General features: G+C 44.3%; 1 protein-coding gene across 2 annotated transcripts in view; it reads left to right on the forward strand.

The window, feature by feature from the left end:
- RASA2 (RAS p21 protein activator 2) overlaps nucleotides 1–21,106 on the forward strand; it is a 175,159-nt gene that overhangs the window by 81,254 nt on the left and 72,799 nt on the right. For both annotated transcript variants that reach the window (XM_088466606.1, XM_088466600.1), the window contains exons 9-15: nucleotides 268–369; nucleotides 3,849–4,005; nucleotides 4,248–4,396; nucleotides 4,884–4,998; nucleotides 14,044–14,118; nucleotides 16,223–16,346; nucleotides 17,634–17,740. In XM_088466606.1, the coding sequence (XP_088322732.1) occupies nucleotides 268–369; nucleotides 3,849–4,005; nucleotides 4,248–4,396; nucleotides 4,884–4,998; nucleotides 14,044–14,118; nucleotides 16,223–16,346; nucleotides 17,634–17,740 (829 nt within the window). The remainder of the gene's footprint in view (nucleotides 1–267; nucleotides 370–3,848; nucleotides 4,006–4,247; nucleotides 4,397–4,883; nucleotides 4,999–14,043; nucleotides 14,119–16,222; nucleotides 16,347–17,633; nucleotides 17,741–21,106) is intronic.

Raw genomic sequence — 21,106 nt, forward strand, 5'->3', positions numbered from 1 at the left:
GATTCCTGTTTACAGTTTACTGACCCCTCTGTAAAGTGCATTGGTTTCTTGGTTATTCCATTAAAAACATGCATCTGTAATATTGTGCTGACGTGATACTTGGACTAATGATACATCTCTTCAGTAAATATGTATGATTGTCGCCTGAAGTTGTGAATTTTTGTTTTGTGATATGATGCCAATAGCAGGTACTGGGTAAATCCCTTTATGACCGCTTTTTATAGTATGTAAATTGTTTATGCTGTATTGTGCCCATCATTTTTCTAGGGTTGATCTGTGGAACAATGGAAATCTTGCCCAGGATGTGTTCCTTGGAGAGCTAAGAATCTCAGTGAGGGTTCTGAGGAGTGACTCATCCCACAGAGCATGGTAATTATCTCCTACAGATAAACCTTCACTGCCAGCTAAGGGGGATATTACATTCTCCGCAGTATCTCCCGGACCACTGATACACAAGCATCCTATAGAGGAGCACAGAAAACTTACTGATATGTGGGTAATGTAACATACGGCAGTATGCACACAGAAGACAATTCCATTTCCCCCCCCCCCCCAAAGTGTTGTATGTTTTATTTTCTGCTGTTCTCTGTCATACTGCCACCCATCCCTAGGTCTGCACACACTGGGCTCCCATATTCACACATACCTGCTCTCTGTACCTCCCTCTATACATACAGACACAAATACGTGCATACACAGTTACTATGCTACTCTTAGACACACACTCTCACAGTTTCTACACTAGCTGTCTGTGTTTGAGCTGTTGAAGGGCCAATATCTTGGGATGTGGAAGAGGGGAATTTTATGATGTGTGCTTCTTGCATTGTGGAAGGATGGTAGAGAGAATGCAGAGACTGTGTGTGGTAGGGTGCAGTGGGCTATCTAGATCAGTTTATGAACAGGTAGCTGGTAAATTATAGCACCATTATGTAAGGGGAGGAGAAATGTGGGTAATGGGTGCATGTCATCCGTTTATAGGTAAGTGCTCAGTGGGCTTTTGTTTGGTAAGATGATACAGTAGCACACTGGAGTTTGCTTTGACCAAAAGGTGATGTGTACTGAAGTGCTAACATCGCACAGGATAGGGATAATTGAGGTGTTTTTTTTAGCATGGTTATGATGGGTAGATGAGATTTCAGTGCAATATGGCAATGTATTTGAAGCTTTGGCAGATTATGCAGGTTTAGGTGGAGGCAGATAACCGGATGGGACAGGCAGCAGTTGGGGCTTGGATGTTACTCCCTTCTAGAGCAGTAATGTGCGCACCTTCCCTCCCAGCTTAAATGGTGGTGGCCACTTCTGGTGACTGTTACATTGTATAATGAGCTAACTCTGTTGTATACGGTGGGTTTTATTCTGATCAAAGTTAATAGTTATACACGTAACCAATTGAGCGAGTACAAATCAACACACCTTTATTACAAGTAACAAACATCAAACAGAGTATATACTCAACTCTTCACTATGTATTCAGACAGCACCAGTGTATCATCTTCTTCATAAGATGTAGTTCATATCCGAGGAGCCCCAGTCCATATACACAAGCAAGCATGATGTACTGCAGTACCCAAGGTCCTGGTAGAGGCTGCAGGGCTTTTTGTCTGGGTCTTGCTTTATATGCCATAGTCTGGGTGTTGGCTTCCAGATATTAAGCCCATATACCCTACTGAGTACCAAGCACTGGTTGGTACAAAATAGAATGGACCGTTCTTATCTCTTGTACATGCACAGTAAGCACTAACATATACCAAGACAAATAAATACAGTAATGATATGTCCTAGGATGTCTACAGTTACATTATCTTCCAAAACCCCTTTGTCTAGTATATCGGCATCACTGTCAGAATCCCATAATGCTTAGCATCTCTACATCTTTTACAGTGCTCATTCTTATGGAATGTGGCTCACTCTCTGCTGCTAACACCATGTAAGGTCTTAAGGGCCCATTTTACATCTCTGCTAATGTCAGGTACAAGTAGGCCTCTCAATTTAGGTCTAGTCTGACCCTAAAGGTGAAGTGACCATTCTCTGAAAGTATGCACAATAGAAATGCATGAATACAGTCTCCTTTTGAAACCTGTAAGGCGGCCCAACATAGATATAGGTATTACAACTTATATGCTTATGTAGAAATTAAAACACTAACCCCCTGGTTACACCTGTGTGCATACTTTTTGGCTCTCTGGAGTATATTTACTATGTGACCATTTTGCTATTTGCAAATTTACTAAAGACTAAACTGATGGAATACTGCAGAGAAACCACACTTTAGAATAGAATTGAACATTGAAGCATCGTCTATTTTTTTTCTATTACAAGAATAGTCAGGCTAGGTTTAGTAAGCAGCGGGTTTCAAAACCACCGCTAAACCCGCCCAAATAAATGCCCAGCTTCTGGCAGACAAGTTTCTACACAGCACTGTGCAGATCGGCTTTTCTGTTAAAAACTGGTAAAACCTGAAAATTTTAAAGTTGAGTGGGGTTCCCCCAAATTGATTACCAGACCAAAGACTTTAAGCCTAAACTGGTAATAAAAAATAAAAGGAGGGGAGAAACTGTGTGAGGTCCTCCCTAATCTTCACCAAATGGCTGCAGGGAGACATGCAGCTTGGGGTCTCCCTGCCATAATTTCAGCCATCCCTAGGAAAGTGTGAACCTCACATAAATGGTAGTTCCCCCTCCCTAGCGACAACCAGCAAAGCTCTCTGTACCCTGGTATGGTGGTAATATGATTAATAACAATACTGTTCTCTGCAGGTGAACTGTTGGGTTCCAACAAGGCTATCAGGGCCTGATGGCACTTGGAGAACCTTAAGTGGCTCCTGTAGTCCACCTGTAATTAATAAATAAATAAAAGGCCCGGTCACATCACATTATAAAGTCATTTATTGAAACCCCACACACATATACACACCCCTCATTTTACCATTTATTACTCCCAAATTCCAAAGGAATTTGTCCTCTTTATTCCCTATAGGCATCTTGGCAAAAAAAAAACCTTGAACCCATGTGACTGTCGATACTGAGAGGGACACTCTCCATAGGAATGAATGGCGCTATGTTGATTGGTCAGAGTGCTCCAGTTCTCACGCTGCGACCAATGTATTTATTGGTCCACTACAGGTGCTTGCAGGGGTGCGGCTATTCTAGACAAGAAAAAACAATACAGAATTCCCTCAGCACACTATAGTGGACCGGTAAATGAGATTTACACCTTAGATGAACGTAGCAATGCAAAGATCTCAGTTTACATATATTTGCAAACATATGGCTAAGCCACCAACCACTTCAAGGCGTCCCTGATATGGTATTACTAACACTACATGACAATAGCAATAGCACCCACTTTGGGTCATACGCTTGTAAAAATAAAGTTTAACCTTTATTAGTTTAATTAAAATCAATAAATCATCACAACATGCAGCCAAATATTAGAAAAACAATCGTATAGAGAATGTGTTCAAGATAACGAAAATTAATTCTATATATGGCAGACTGAGCCCACTGCTGGTTACAGGCACATACAGTAGATGGTACCTAATTTATAGCAGAAATGTATTGACGTGCAGTGGGGTCAGTGAAAATGCACGCCAAGTCCCCTATTCATTTCTCAGTGGTCAGTTCACATCAGATCACATAATATATTAAAGAGGCAATAGGCAGACAGCTAAAACGATTACAGGTGTTTAGCTTTTACGCCTCCATACTGTAGAGCTGCGTACAAAAATCCACAAGTCTGGGGGGAGATCGAGCCGTGAGGGGGGACGACTTCAGTTGCTGTAGTTTCTGTGCTGTTGCAACGGCAACTCGCCCCCTGGCATGTAATTGAATCGATCTCTCTGTGTTCAGGTATCTTCTCCAGCCTAAAGACAATGGAAGCAAATCCTCAAAGTATGACGATCCAGGGTCTCTGAGACTGAGCATCAGTTATACAGAGGACTACGTGCTGACCTCCGAGCATTATACCACTCTCAGAAAGCTGATGGTGAATTCCCCAGACATACAGGTAAATGTCACAGGCTATAAAGTGAGCGATAAAAATAAAATTAAAATATAACTTTCCGCTTGCCTTCTATTTTTTTGGCCGCTGAAATAGCTCCTTCGTATAATAAGAAAATAAAAAGATGTTCGAATATTACTAGAAAGCTGATTTTATTAGACAAACTAAATTCCTGGTAAACAAGTTTTTTTAACTGATAAAGTAAATACCCGTCTTGCTTCATATCCCTATATCCCTCTCTGTTTCAGCCCATCACCGCATCCGCTGCCTTCATCCTAGGAGAGGTTTGCAGAGATAAGAATGATGCTGTTCTCCCTCTGGTCCGTCTCCTCCTCCACCACCAGAAGCTAGTGCCGTTTGTGGCGACCATTGCACAACTTGACCTGAATGACACACAGTGCGTACTCAGCAAGCTATACATTAACCACTTAGCTTACATTTTTAAAGGCCCTCAAACAATGTTGTTTATTTTTATTTATTTATTTAAGTTAAAAAGATTTTTAGAAATGCAATTAAATATTTTATTAGAAAAATACCCAGGGGTTGTTTTGCACAACCCATGTGTCCATAGGACCCCATTGTAAAATTATCTCTTACCCCCCAATGCACTAGATCCTTAGTGACATAAACGCCCCCAGCACCAAGTGTCATTAGATCCCATTATGGCATCTAAACTCCTCTCCTTGAACGTTTGATAGCAGCTGTTACATCCTTAAGAGCCTTGGGCACGCAGCGGGGATGGCACAGTGGTATGGGATGCAACAACGTCCATGAAAACCCAGCTGGCTGGCGTCGCATCCCGTACAACTGGGCCATTTAAGTGGTTGAGATGTCTCCATTAACAAACACTTTGATCCTTCTTAAGCTAACCATTTGTTTTACAGAGAAGTCAATACCATCTTCCGGGGAAACTCTCTAGCTACTCGTTGTATGGATGAGACCATGAAGATTGTTGGCAACCATTATCTGAAAGTGACTTTGAAGAATGTTATAGATGAGGTAATCTACAACCAATGGGACAGATTATTTCTGCATTTGTCGTTGGTCCGATTTAGTCATTATAGCGATTACTGCTACGCGCACACGTTTAATTCCATGTATTGGTGTATATCTGCATGTACGCATGTATGTATTGAAAATGATGAGGCTTCTTATTTATTTTGGTAGTATTCGATATCTTAAACTAAATTAAATTATTGTGTAGGAGGAGTGTAGTAGCCCAACCAAGCATACCATTTTGTAAGCTAGAACATGACTGGGACTCTTATTCAGCAGCTGTAGGGTATATGTGGAGGAGAAGCCCCCCCCTGCGAAGTCTGTGTGTTTCTGGGGGGGGGTTTAAAGATATCCCGCATTAAGCACAGATGACTTAATTAGTACCTCAGTCAGTTTGATTATAACATTTGTGTACAATCCTTAAAACCTGCACTAGTTAGTGATTTAGCTGCTTGTCTAGTCTTACTTTCAGCTTTGTCTTTGGCATTGCATTCAAAAGCATCACAAGCATCCGTAATATGAAAACATGCAAGATACACTCTGCCTACATGCACATGTTCAGCTCTGCATGAGCCCAATAATGATGGGCAGCAGGTACAGGATCTGCAGAAATACTGTTGCACACAGAAACCAGTCAGATTACGCTAGAGGAATGATTGATAATCTGGCCCATATGCTTTGTGATCGCAGTTGATGTTGGACAGTTGGCAATATGACCTCAAATCAACAGCCATGCCAGGTAATCATCCGCTAGAATCAATAGGACCAATATTGGGCATGTTGGAAAAATGCAGTTGAAGCTGACCTTAAATCAGACGTCAGCCGGGCACACAACCAGAGAGATGATTGGTGAAATCTTGTCTAAATCCATGTGTTGTCAAGTTCAATGACTCATCATTAGAATAATTTTCATATATTGCCACCAATGTTTCTATAAAAAGGTTGGACAGATCCGTAAGATTGGCGCAGCAGGATTACCCATCTATGGGTTTGCCTACTATACCTGATCACATTCTCCCACAGTCCTCAAATTTTACCCTACTCAGCACCTATACTACACTAAGGCACCACTCACACCTATCCTACTCCCACTTGCACTACCCGCACTCTATGCATCCTCACACCTATCCTACTCCCACCTGTACTACCCACACTAATGCACCACTCCCATATACCCTACTCCCACTTGCACTACCCTCATTAATGCACCCTCACACCTATCCTACTCCCACCTGCACTACTCACACTAATGCACCCTCACACCTAACTTCTTCTGACCTGCTCTACTCACATTAATGCACCCTCACACCTACCCTAGTCCCACTTGCACTACCATCACTAATGCATCCTCACCTATCCTACTCCCACTTGCACAACCACACTAATGCACCCTCACACATATCCTACTTCCACTTGCACTACCCGCACTCTATGCATCCTCACACCTATCCTACTCCCACCTGCACTACCCACACTAATGCACCACTCCCACATACCCTACTCCCACTTGCACTACCCTCATTAATGCACCCTCACACCTATCCTACTCCCACCTGCACTACTCACACTAATGCACCACTCCCACCTACCCTACTCGCACCTGCACTACCCTCAATAATGCTCCCTAAACTTACCCAACTCCAACCTGTACTACTTACTGATTCCCCATCACACCTATCCTACTCCCTTCTGTACTAACCACACTGGTGTTCCCTGGCACTTACCCTACTAACACCAATTATACCCACAGTAATACACCCTCACACCTATCCTACTCCCACATATACTACTCACACTAATGCACCCTTACACTTAACTTACCTGCTCTACCCACACTAATGCACCCTCACATGTATCCTCCCACCTGTACTACCCACCTATCCTATGCCAACCTGTGCTACCCACAATAATGCACCCTCACACCTAATCTACTCCAACCTGTACTACCCACAATAATGCACCCTCACACCTAACTTACCTGCTCTACCCACACTAATGCACCCTCACATGTATCCTTCTCCCACCTGTACTACCCACCTATCCTACTCAAACCTGTACTACCCACAATAATGCACCATCACACTTAACCCACTCCCACCTGCACTACCCACAATAATGCTCCTTACACCTGCCCTACTTCCACCTGTACTACTCACTGAATCCCTGTCAAACCTATCCTACTCCCATCTGTACTAACCACACTAATGTTCTACCACCTATACTACCCACAGTAATGCACCCTCACACCTAACTTACTCTGACCTGCTCTACCCACATTAATGCACCCTCACACTTACCCTACTCCCACATGCACTACCATCACTAATGCACCACTCACACCTATCCTACTCCCATCTGCTCTACCCACACTAATGCATCCTAACACCTATCCTACTCCCACGTGCGCTACCCACACTCTATGCATCCTCACCCCTACCCTGCTCCCACCTATACTACTCACACTAATGCACCCTCACACCTAATTTACTCCGACCTGCTCTACCCACATTAATGCACCCTCACACCTACCCTACTCCCACATGTACTACTCACACTAATGCACCCTTACACCTAACCTACCTGCTCTACCCACACTAATGTACCCTCACACCTACCCTACTCCCAACTGTACTACCATCGCTAATGTACCCTCACTCCTATTCTGATCCCACCTGCACTACCCACACTGCACCACTCACACCTATCCTACTCTCACCTGCACTACCCACACTATTATATCCTCACACCTACCCTACTCCCACCTGCACTACCATCACTAATGCACCACTCACACCTATCCTACTCTGACCTGCACTACCCACACTAATGTACCCTCACACCTACCCTACTACCACCTGCTCTACCCACACTAATGTACCCTCACATCTACCCTACTCCCACCTGCACTACCATCACTAATGCACCACTCACACCTATCCTACTCCCACTTGCACTACCCGCACTCTATGCATCCTCACACCTATCCTACTCCCACCTGTACTACCCACACTAATGCACCACTCCTATATACCCTACTCCCACTTGCACTACCCTCATTAATGCACCCTCACACCTATCCTACTCCCACCTGCACTACTCGCACTAATGCACCCTCACACCTAACTTCTTCTGACCTGCTCTACTCACATTAATGCACCCTCACACCTACCCTAGTCCCACTTGCACTACCATCACTAATGCATCCTCACCTATCCTACTCCCACTTGCACAACCACACTAATGTACCCTCACACCTACCCTACTCCCAACTGTACTACCATCGCTAATGTACCCTCACTCCTATTCTGATCCCACCTGCACTACCCACACTGCACCACTCACACCTATCCTACTCTCACCTGCACTACCCACACTATTATATCCTCACACCTACCCTACTCCCACCTGCACTACCATCACTAATGCACCACTCACACCTATCCTACTCTGACCTGCACTACCCACACTAATGTACCCTCACACCTACCCTACTACCACCTGCTCTACCCACACTAATGTACCCTCACATCTACCCTACTCCCACCTGCACTACCATCACTAATGCACCACTCACACCTATCCTACTCCCACTTGCACTACCCGCACTCTATGCATCCTCACACCTATCCTACTCCCACCTGTACTACCCACACTAATGCACCACTCCCATATACCCTACTCCCACTTGCACTACCCTCATTAATGCACCCTCACACCTATCCTACTCCCACCTGCACTACTCACACTAATGCACCCTCACACCTAACTTCTTCTGACCTGCTCTACTCACATTAATGCACCCTCACACCTACCCTAGTCCCACTTGCACTACCATCACTAATGCATCCTCGCCTATCCTACTCCCACTTGCACAACCACACTAATGCACCCTCACACATATCCTACTCCCACCTGTACTACCCACACTAATGCACCACTCCCATATACCCTACTCCCACTTGCACTACCCTCATTAATGCACCCTCACACCTATCCTACTCCCACCTGCACTACTCACACTAATGCACCCTCACACCTAACTTCTTCTGACCTGCTCTACTCACATTAATGCACCCTCACACCTACCCTAGTCCCACTTGCACTACCATCACTAATGCATCCTCACCTATCCTACTCCCACTTGCACAACCACACTAATGCACCCTCACACATATCCTACTTCCACTTGCACTACCCGCACTCTATGCATCCTCACACCTATCCTACTCCCACCTGCACTACCCACACTAATGCACCACTCCCACATACCCTACTCCCACTTGCACTACCCTCATTAATGCACCCTCACACCTATCCTAGTCCCACCTGCACTACCATCACTAATGCACCACTCCCACCTACCCTACTCGCACCTGCACTACCCTCAATAATGCTCCCTAAACTTACCCAACTCCAACCTGTACTACTTACTGATTCCCCATCACACCTATCCTACTCCCTTCTGTACTAACCACACTGGTGTTCCCTGGCACTTACCCTACTAACACCAATTATACCCACAGTAATACACCCTCACACCTATCCTACTCCCACATATACTACTCACACTAATGCACCCTTACACTTAACTTACCTGCTCTACCCACACTAATGCACCCTCACATGTATCCTCCCACCTGTACTACCCACCTATCCTATGCCAACCTGTGCTACCCACAATAATGCACCCTCACACCTAATCTACTCCAACCTGTACTACCCACAATAATGCACCCTCACACCTAACTTACCTGCTCTACCCACACTAATGCACCCTCACATGTATCCTTCTCCCACCTGTACTACCCACCTATCCTACTCAAACCTGTACTACCCACAATAATGCACCCTCACACTTAACCCACTCCCACCTGCACTACCCACAATAATGCTCCTTACACCTGCCCTACTTCCACCTGTACTACTCACTGAATCCCTGTCAAACCTATCCTACTCCCATCTGTACTAACCACACTAATGTTCTACCACCTATACTACCCACAGTAATGCACCCTCACACCTAACTTACTCTGACCTGCTCTACCCACATTAATGCACCCTCACACTTACCCTACTCCCACATGCACTACCATCACTAATGCACCACTCACACCTATCCTACTCCCATCTGCTCTACCCACACTAATGCATCCTAACACCTATCCTACTCCCACGTGCGCTACCCACACTCTATGCATCCTCACCCCTACCCTGCTCCCACCTATACTACTCACACTAATGCACCCTCACACCTAATTTACTCCGACCTGCTCTACCCACATTAATGCACCCTCACACCTACCCTACTCCCACATGTACTACTCACACTAATGCACCCTTACACCTAACCTACCTGCTCTACCCACACTAATGTACCCTCACACCTACCCTACTCCCAACTGTACTACCATCGCTAATGTACCCTCACTCCTATTCTGATCCCACCTGCACTACCCACACTGCACCACTCACACCTATCCTACTCTCACCTGCACTACCCACACTATTATATCCTCACACCTACCCTACTCCCACCTGCACTACCATCACTAATGCACCACTCACACCTATCCTACTCTGACCTGCACTACCCACACTAATGTACCCTCACACCTACCCTACTACCACCTGCTCTACCCACACTAATGTACCCTCACATCTACCCTACTCCCACCTGCACTACCATCACTAATGCACCACTCACACCTATCCTACTCCCACTTGCACTACCCGCACTCTATGCATCCTCACACCTATCCTACTCCCACCTGTACTACCCACACTAATGCACCACTCCTATATACCCTACTCCCACTTGCACTACCCTCATTAATGCACCCTCACACCTATCCTACTCCCACCTGCACTACTCACACTAATGCACCCTCACACCTAACTTCTTCTGACCTGCTCTACTCACATTAATGCACCCTCACACCTACCCTAGTCCCACTTGCACTACCATCACTAATGCATCCTCACCTATCCTACTCCCACTTGCACAACCACACTAATGTACCCTCACACCTACCCTACTCCCAACTGTACTACCATCGCTAATGTACCCTCACTCCTATTCTGATCCCACCTGCACTACCCACACTGCACCACTCACACCTATCCTACTCTCACCTGCACTACCCACACTATTATATCCTCACACCTACCCTACTCCCACCTGCACTACCATCACTAATGCACCACTCACACCTATCCTACTCTGACCTGCACTACCCACACTAATGTACCCTCACACCTACCCTACTACCACCTGCTCTACCCACACTAATGTACCCTCACATCTACCCTACTCCCACCTGCACTACCATCACTAATGCACCACTCACACCTATCCTACTCCCACTTGCACTACCCGCACTCTATGCATCCTCACACCTATCCTACTCCCACCTGTACTACCCACACTAATGCACCACTCCCATATACCCTACTCCCACTTGCACTACCCTCATTAATGCACCCTCACACCTATCCTACTCCCACCTGCACTACTCACACTAATGCACCCTCACACCTAACTTCTTCTGACCTGCTCTACTCACATTAATGCACCCTCACACCTACCCTAGTCCCACTTGCACTACCATCACTAATGCATCCTCGCCTATCCTACTCCCACTTGCACAACCACACTAATGCACCCTCACACATATCCTACTTCCACTTGCACTACCCGCACTCTATGCATCCTCACACCTATCTTACTCCCACCTGCACTACCCACACTAATGCACCACTCCCACATACCCTACTCCCACTTGCACTACCCTCATTAATACACCCTCACACCTATCCTAGTCCCACCTGCACTACCATCACTAATGCACCACTCCCACCTACCCTACTCGCACCTGCACTACCCTCAATAATGCTCCCTAAACTTACCCAACTCCAACCTGTACTACTTACTGATTCCCCATCACACCTATCCTACTCCCTTCTGTACTAACCACACTGGTGTTCCCTGGCACTTACCCTACTAACACCAATTATACCCACAGTAATACACCCTCACACCTATCCTACTCCCACATATACTACTCACACTAATGCACCCTTACACTTAACTTACCTGCTCTACCCACACTAATGCACCCTCACATGTATCCTCCCACCTGTACTACCCACCTATCCTATGCCAACCTGTGCTACCCACAATAATGCACCCTCACACCTAATCTACTCCAACCTGTACTACCCACAATAATGCACCCTCACACCTAACTTACCTGCTCTACCCACACTAATGCACCCTCACATGTATCCTTCTCCCACCTGTACTACCCACCTATCCTACTCAAACCTGTACTACCCACAATAATGCACCATCACACTTAACCCACTCCCACCTGCACTACCCACAATAATGCTCCTTACACCTGCCCTACTTCCACCTGTACTACTCACTGAATCCCTGTCAAACCTATCCTACTCCCATCTATACTAACCACACTAATGTTCTACCACCTATACTACCCACAGTAATGCACCCTCACACCTAACTTACTCTGACCTGCTCTACCCACATTAATGCACCCTCACACTTACCCTACTCCCACATGCACTACCATCACTAATGCACCACTGACGCCTATCCTATTCTCACCTGTACTAACTACACTAATGCACATTCACATCTACCCTACTTCCACCTGCACTACCATCACTAATACAACACTCACACCTATCCTACTCCCATCTGTACTAGCCACAATAATGCTCATCACATCTACTCTACTCCCACCTTCCTGGGTGAATTGTTGATGTCCTCTTGGAGAAATTTTGGTAGACCGGAAACCCCTGGAAAGTTTCACCACTAGTCTATATGTTGCCTGATCCTACAGATCGGGCCGACATATTGTTCACCTTGGCCAGTGTGTACCCACTATTTGCGCACTAGCAGGTTGTGCATTTGGGTTGTTCAATCGGCCTGCATGTAGGGCCAATGGAACAACCCAGATGCTGACGCTGGCATAGTGGATGGAGCCAGTGCCCGATATATCGTGTGGTCGGGCGTCACATCGCTGGGTACACACTTCGGCAAGTGTGTACCCAGGTTTAGTTTTCTCCAATTGGAGGTAACTGTCACTGTGGTTCGCAAGAGTCCCAGATGCTTAGAAATGGCTCTGTAACTCTTTCCAGACTGATATATTTAAATTACTTTCTTTATCATATCTTCTGGAATACTATTGATCGCGGCATACTGTGCTGCCTGTTGAGACATTTTAGCTAATTTCACATTGCTGCTAAGGTTCTGTTTAAGTGATGTTTAGATACAGAAGGGCTGGCAGTAATTAAGCCTGATTGTGTCTAGTCTAATTGAGCCTAATTTTCAATTCAGTTTGGTTCATTGGTTGAATGGTTTGCTAAGCGGCCAATTACTATTTCACACAGGGCCAGTTGGTGTTGGATAAGTTTTTTTTTCCTTCAGTAAATAATAAATAAAAACTGCATTTTATGTTTACTTGGGTTGTCTGTCTTATATTCAATTTTGTTTGAAGCTCTGAAACCAATAAGTGTGTCAAATATGCAAAAATGGAAAGTCAGGAAGGGGGCAAAAACTTTTTCACGCTACTGTAACATCCTTCATGAGCACGGCTCTCCTTACTGTTCGTTTTCATTTTCTGTGTAACTCTTATCCATCTTTCGTGCACGGATGTCCTATTTCCCACACTGTTTAGTGTGCAGAGCACTGTGGTGTTTAAAAAATAATTATTAATAACAACAATTAGGACTCCACAAAATGCATTTTGTAGGCATAATATCTGAGACACTAACATTTTATTTTATCTACATTGTTCTAGGCATGTAGTATTGACTAGCAGTCATGTTGAGTCATATTATAGTGTTTTATGCTTGTATTTGTGAAGCCATAACCTTTGTGTAACCTGTAAAATCATGTTGATGCACTTTCTTTTTGTATTTTGTTCCCCTAAAGAAGAGCAATATCCCTTTGCAGTACTGCTGTTATACAGGTGGTGTAAGCAGAGTTTAGCAACCAGTCTCACCTTGGACTCTGTATTTTAGATATGTGATTCCCCCAAGCCCTGTGAGATTGACCCCAACCGTCTGAGAGAAGGGGACAACGTCGATAATCACAAGGTATGTGATTTGTGTACTTTGTATGTATAGTTTTGGAACTTTGTAGGTAAGTTATAAAATAAGTACAGGTTGAGTCTCCCATATCCAAAATGCTTGGGACCAGGGGTATTTTGGATATCGGAATATTCCGTATTTTGGAATATTTGTATACCATATTGAAATGTTTTAGGAATAGGCCCGAAATCTAAACACAGAATACATTTGTGATTCATATACACCTTATACACACAGCCTATAGGTCATTTTATACTTTATTTTTAATAATTTTGTGCCTTAAACAAAGTTTGTGTACATTGAACCATCAAAAGCAAAGGTTTCATTATCTGTCATGCTGAAAATTTTCCATATTTCGGAATATTTGGATATGGGAGACTGAACCTGTAATAAGAAACTAAGGCCCGTATTCAATTTGAGCCGAGCCGCGATACTTTATTGCCTCCCAGACATTTCGCCTACATCGTGTGTTTTGCAGGCGGAAAAGTATCGCGCGCATGGCCACGTATTGCCGTATTTACTTTGAAAGTAGGCGAAAACGGGACCCGGCGACACTGAAACAAGCGGAAAGTCCTGTTAGATTTGGGGAAATCAGCCTGACACCCCCCAAAAGATGCTCTGACATGGGGGTTTCCCTATGGTTACCCCCGATTTGGCTTGCTGAAGGTATTTGGTGTTTTTAAAAGGGCTCAATAGCGTTTTTGTACAAGTGGTGAAGAATAGTATTCGGGAGGGTTTTTTTGCAGAAAATAAGTTATCCCGGCAAATTTGGGGTACTTGGAAATGGGGGTCAGCATATTTTAAAGTTGCTAAAGTTAAGTTGAAAAAATCGTGAAAAATCCACCTGCCGCAAGCCCCTGCAATGAAAAAAACACCTGGGGCATACTTGGGGACCCCCCCAGAGTCAAGATCGCTAGTTTTTATCTCTGTCCCCCAGCATTTTTTTTTTTTGTCCCCCAAATTCAAAGTGATTTTTTGGGGTGTCCTTAAGTGTTTCTAAAAAATGTTTTGACACAGATTACCTTTGGGGGACTGTCTGAAGGCTACAGGGGGGTTCCTGCAACGTTGCACCCCAAAACCCCAATTCTGCACTTTTTTCCACCTGCTATTCATAGGTAAATCATTTTCGCCTATTACATTGCACTGACTTTCCGCCTAGGTGGAAGTCTTCCAAATTGAATACGGAGTAAAATCAAAACAGCCGAAAATGACGTCATCGGCGAAAAGTTTTCGCCAAAAACATGTGAAAATGTCTTTTCGCTCCAAATTGAATACGGGCCTATGTATGTGCTCCCATTAGTTATTTCTAAGAATTGTGAGGAGGAAATTGTTTTGTACAGGAACTATGGTGTCCCGCGACTCTATCTGCTTTGCAGAACGTATTGATTAGCTAGTTGAGGCCTTATTAAGTGTAGCTAGCATGCAATGTTGGAAAGTGCCCCAAGGCTTCCTGCCAGTAAATGTATGTGCAAAACACTCCATCTCTCTACATAATTTGATATATCTAAAGTGGAATTTTAGTTGAATGCAGCACTTGAACTTGTTTCAGAAAGTGCGAATATCATGTTATCCAGCAGAGGGCACTGTGTACACTGCTTATAAAGTAAAGCTTGTAGCGTTTATCGACAAAGATTAATACATGGTTTTTGCTTTAGCAAGTGCTTATAAATGCTAGTTAAACTAAAATGAGGATGACTTGGAATGTTAAAGATATTCAGATGTGTGTGCAGATGTTATACTTAAAATAAAACTAAAGTGTCCTCCGTACCATTTTCTGAAACAAAATCTGTGTAAAGGTTATGGCAGTCTGCGTGCAGAGGCATGTGATTTATTTTCTGCCACGATTGTTTATTTAGGCATTTTCTTCATGCATTTCCTCTATATAGAGTGTTTCATCTTTTAGCCAAGATGTGTAGACCAGTGAAGTGAAAATTAGCATATCCTTTACATAGGTTTTCCCTTATTGGGTATACAAGCTACAAATCATGTAAAAGTTCCCTTCCATTCTGTTGCGGTCCTTCCTATTTATTTGCCAACAGTAGTTGTAACAAGTGTCTACATTATTTAACCAGGTGTGCGATAAACGTCCAATGTTGTGTCTCCTCTGCAGGACAATCTAAAATACTATGTGGACAAGGTTTTCTCATGTATAGTGCAATCCAGCATGAGTTGCCCAACCGTGATGTGTGACCTGTTCTCCTCCCTGCGACACATGGCTGTTAGACATTTTCCCAGTAAGTCACTTGGCCTAGTTACAGCTGAGAATGTGCGGGGTTACCACTAACTGCATAATACCGCTAACCGTTCCCCAAACACATAGCTTCTTCCGGTAGTTAATACTTTCACACCCTATCTAGTATAGATTTATTAAACTTCACCCTGAAATAGAAAAGTGTTGACATCCGCTATATCCTGTCTTTTTAACTCCTTTCTGCCAAATGGGAGTGGCATCCTTTACATGCCTTTCGTGTGGCCAACATTAGTGCGATGAACATGACCAGGCTTGCATGTGCCACAGCTTTGGGGGCTCATTTATGTATCATTGGCTGATGTTGGGGGGTGTTCTAGAGCGCATCTCATCCTGTTCAGTTGCTCAGGATCTCTGCTTTATCTTGTTTAGCTGCTTCTTGCTACTCAGCTATTAGAAGAGAGGAGGCAGCTGAATGAAGAGGTTTTGCACCGTAACATTCAGTTGGTATTTTGGCACTTCTCTCTCACTGTACTGCTCTCGCTATCATTCACCTGCACATCGCCCACATGCTACTTTAGTTCTGCGGTTTTTTTTTTTTCCCCCTGAATGGCTTGTTTAAAATTTACCATGGACCGTAATGGCAGTCGTTTTGCAAGCTGAACCAATTTTTCGTGATTGTTATCACCATAGTAACCAGTTCACTAGAACCAAGAGACATCACTGTGGCATGAATTGCAAAGTACCTCGTGCCTTAGTGAGTTCATTAATTCCTAGGCATTTGATAGGCTGTATTCTTTGGTTCAGCTCACAGAATGGCTGCTTCTTTTGTGTGTCTGGTACATGTTAAATACCATAAAACCTAATCAATTCCATTCCAGCCTTGTAGTGCAGTCATTTCATGCTGTGTGTTCAAATACAGGTGTCTACTGCTGCAGCCCGGCTTTGTGGGAGCAGCATGTCGGATGGGCTGTTTCATTGCATTTGCGTTTACGTCCATATTTGTTGCAGTAGGCAAATCTGTTAGCACTCAAACTCTTCATATTTATACAGTCATTCCATAGTGACTACAAAACTATTTTCATTCTTTTTACACTTCCCTGATATATCATGACGTCTGGGCTAATGGCGCAGGGGCACCTGTATTTGTCAGTCATTCCTGTGTCCTGTGCCTGAGTTGTGTTCATGTTGTAACTCAGTCCTTTCCGTAATGTAAGTGTTGCATTGCACTGTATGTAGACTGCTCTCAGGGGCATGACTGGGTCTTTAGGTGTAAAGTCAGTTTACATACTGATACACTGGGTATAATTGTGTCCTTTATGTCCCTCTGCAGATGACCCCCGTGTACAGTATTCTGCTGTCAGCAGTTTTGTATTCCTGCGATTCTTTGCTGTGGCTGTGATATCCCCTCACATTTTTCACTTAAGATTCCACCACCCAGTAAGTGACCACATTTATGCCTCTGCTGATCAGCACCATGAGATGCTCAGTCATATTAATGCTGTTGTGACAAAATATAATGTATACAGTATTCTGTGTTTTAGATAGTTTATTTACGCACATATTTTCAACACTTCCATAAGTTTTATTTATATTTCTTGCAATTTTTTGTACAGTTTTCTGTGTTTTTTTTTTTTTTTCAGTTGGGGGAAACTTAGGGAAATTGGGATATAGTGATGGATCCAAGAGTGCGGGCAGTTTAAGCTTAAAAGTCTATCTATCTATCAAGATTCTGACTAAAATGATAGCTATTAGGCTTAACTCCGAGGTTGGTACTAGTGCATGCCAACCAGACCGGTTTTATGCCTGGTAAATTTACCACTCAAAATCTTCATTGCCATTTTTATCATCTTCAGATGTCTCCTTGAGATAAATCAGGGGAGAGTCGTAGTGTTTCTTGATGCTTCCCAGACTTTCAGCTCTGTTGAATGGGGTTATCTCTGGGAATTTCTGGCTAGCTTTGGGTTTAGTCCATGGCTTATTTCATGGATTCGCCTTTTGTATTCCTCACTAGGAGCGCAGTTCTTAGTGAATGGTCATGTCATTGACCCTTTCTGCCTGGGTTAGGGTACCCATTAAGGTTGCCCTCTTTCCCCTGCGTTGTTTACATTGGCCATCGAACCTTTGTCATGTCTCATCTGGGCTGACCCTGAGATTCAGGGTATGAGAGTGTTCTGTGATAGATACCATAACCCTGACCACGGTTGATGATATTTTGTTTCTGATTGACGCAGATGGCTCTGTGGACAGTCTCCTGTGTGTTGTTGAAGAGTTTTCTGGCCTCTTTGTTAACTGATCCATGTCCTTTTATTTTTCCTAGTGAAGATTACTTACTAAGTTCTATGGTTCCCCCTTGTCCCATAAAATGGACTTTCTCCTTTTAGGTACCTTGGTGTTTCAATTTCCCCAAAACCAATGTATTTTGTTTCCCATAACATTCTACCCATTACTGCTCAATGCAAACAACTAAAAAAATATTTGTATGGAAGAAGTTGCCCCTTAATGTAATGGGCCATATTAACTTATTTAAGATGGTCATCCAGGCCAAATATTTAAATACTCACCAGCATTCCCCTATTTATATACCCCCAAAAAATGTTCTCGGCCATTGATTGTATTATTCCCTCATCATGCTGTGCATGCCCAGTTTGGTGGCCTTCTGTCCCCTCTCCTCTCAGAACTGTATTTCTCCGGTTGGGTCCTATTAAAGTCATCTCCTTCCTATACTGCAACCTCAACTCCAGATATTTGCCTAATGCTCTCCATTCATTCAGGTGTAAGTGGGAGGTAGATGTTGGTTCACTAGCAGACTGTCAGTGGGTTCAAATTCTTCGTTAAATTAAGCAAGTTTCTCCATGAGTCTAGTTCCATTCAATACACTATTTTCTCTTACATAGGTCACTCCTTACCCTTGTAAGTCTGGTCAGGATTGGCGCTTGTCACCACAATTCCTGTTTTAGGTGCCTTGCCTCTGATTGTGATTTTTGCCATCTGCTAAGGGTTTGTCCTGGCATTCATGACTTTTGACATCAGGTATGGTCTGATATTAGATATACTCCCCCTATGCTACTTTCTGCTGGACCTAGGTTATACCTATTTGGACTCGACCATGAGGAACTTGTTAATGTTACTATGTAGAAGTATGTCCTGGTACTGTCTACATTACTGGCAGATCGTGGATGGCTTCAGATCTCCCTGATATTCCTAAGTCACTGTCCCTTGTTAATGACTCGATTGACCACAAACAATATGTGTATATGAATAGAAAGGCGGTTTTGTAGTTCCACAAGTTGTGGGATAGGTGGTCTCACCTGGGCCTTCGGAGGCCTGCTCCTAATACCCTTAAGTCTTTCCCACCTTTTACCCCTCACCCTTTTTCTTTTCTCCTGCCCCCTTGTTACCCCCACGTGTCACTCTTCTCCTCTTTCTCCTTCTCTTCCGGTATGTTCTTTTCTCTCTATTTTTAGGGCTTGCATAAATATAAAATGTTGGAAGATAATCTATAGACAAGCTATACATTTCTTCTTCAGGGTTCACCAGGGAGACATTGGGGTGTAGGTGGGACCTTGAGGGTCCCACCCCATAGCAGTTTTTTTTGCATAGGACCTCCATCGAACTCAACCAAGGCCCTGCTGCTCCAAAAAGCCATTCAGTCTTCACAGAATTCAGGAGTAATAATTCAGGTCCCCTCCTCACAACGGTGCAAGGGCTATTATTCTACCCTTTTCTTAGTTCAAAAGCCCATTTGGTCTCATCGGCCTATCCTCAGCCTCAAATCAGGATGCCCAGGTTTCGTATGGAAACCCTCTTTTCCATTATCCTAGCTGTGGAGCCTAGGCGATTTTGTGTTATCTCTAGACATTCAAGACGCTTGCCTACATGTACCTATACCGCCTTCTCATCAACAATATCTCCGGTTTGCTATACTACAGCAAAATTACCAATTTCAAGCTCTGCCGTTAGGCCTTTCAACAACCCCCTGGGTCTTTACCAAGATCATGGCAGTTATAGCGGCCTCTCTTCGTCGAGCATCAGACTGCTCCCATACTTGAACGATCTCTTGCTGTTGGCCAGCTCCCCTGAGACTCTTCACCGCCATCTACAGGTAACCATTGCCTTTCTTCAAATGCATGGTTGGCTGATCAACTCTCGTTGGATGTGGTCCATGCTCTGAAGATCTATGTTGACCGCACTACTTCCATCAGGAAATCGGGCTGCCTCTTTGTCCTATATGGATGCCACAAGAAGGGATGGCCAGCTAACAAACAGACTCTGGCCAGATGGATTTGCATGACTATCTCACAGGCTTACAAACAGACTGGCCTTCCTGTGCCGGCTTCAGTATCTGCTCATTGTACTTGCTCTGTGGGTCCCTAGTGGGCAGCCCGGCGTGGCGCCTCAGCTGAACAGCTATGGAAGGCTGCCACCTGGTCTTCTGTCCACACCTTTCTTAGGTTTTATGCCTTTGATACATTTGCCTCTCAGGGTGTTTCCTTCAGGTGTAGGGTTCTTCTATCCACTCAGGAGCATTCCCGCCTTTGAACAACTACTTTGGGACATCCCCAATGTCTCCCTGTGGAGCCCTATGGACCCTGAAGAAGAAAAGGAGAGTTATGGCAAAACTTACCTTGGTTAACACTCTTTCTTCGAAGTCCATAGGGTCCACAGGGCACCCGCCCTGATGCTCCTAGCTTCTATGGGTTTATTCTCATGGCCACTTGTTTCCTTCTCTGTGTGTGATTCATCAGTGTACCAGTCTTCCTATCCTGCTCCTGCCTTGGGCTTGTTAACAAAACTGGTGCCCTC

This window comes from Taudactylus pleione, unplaced genomic scaffold (genome assembly GCF_031769625.1).
Source record: "Taudactylus pleione unplaced genomic scaffold, aTauple2 ptg000066l, whole genome shotgun sequence".
Taxonomy (NCBI): Eukaryota; Metazoa; Chordata; class Amphibia; order Anura; family Myobatrachidae; genus Taudactylus; species Taudactylus pleione.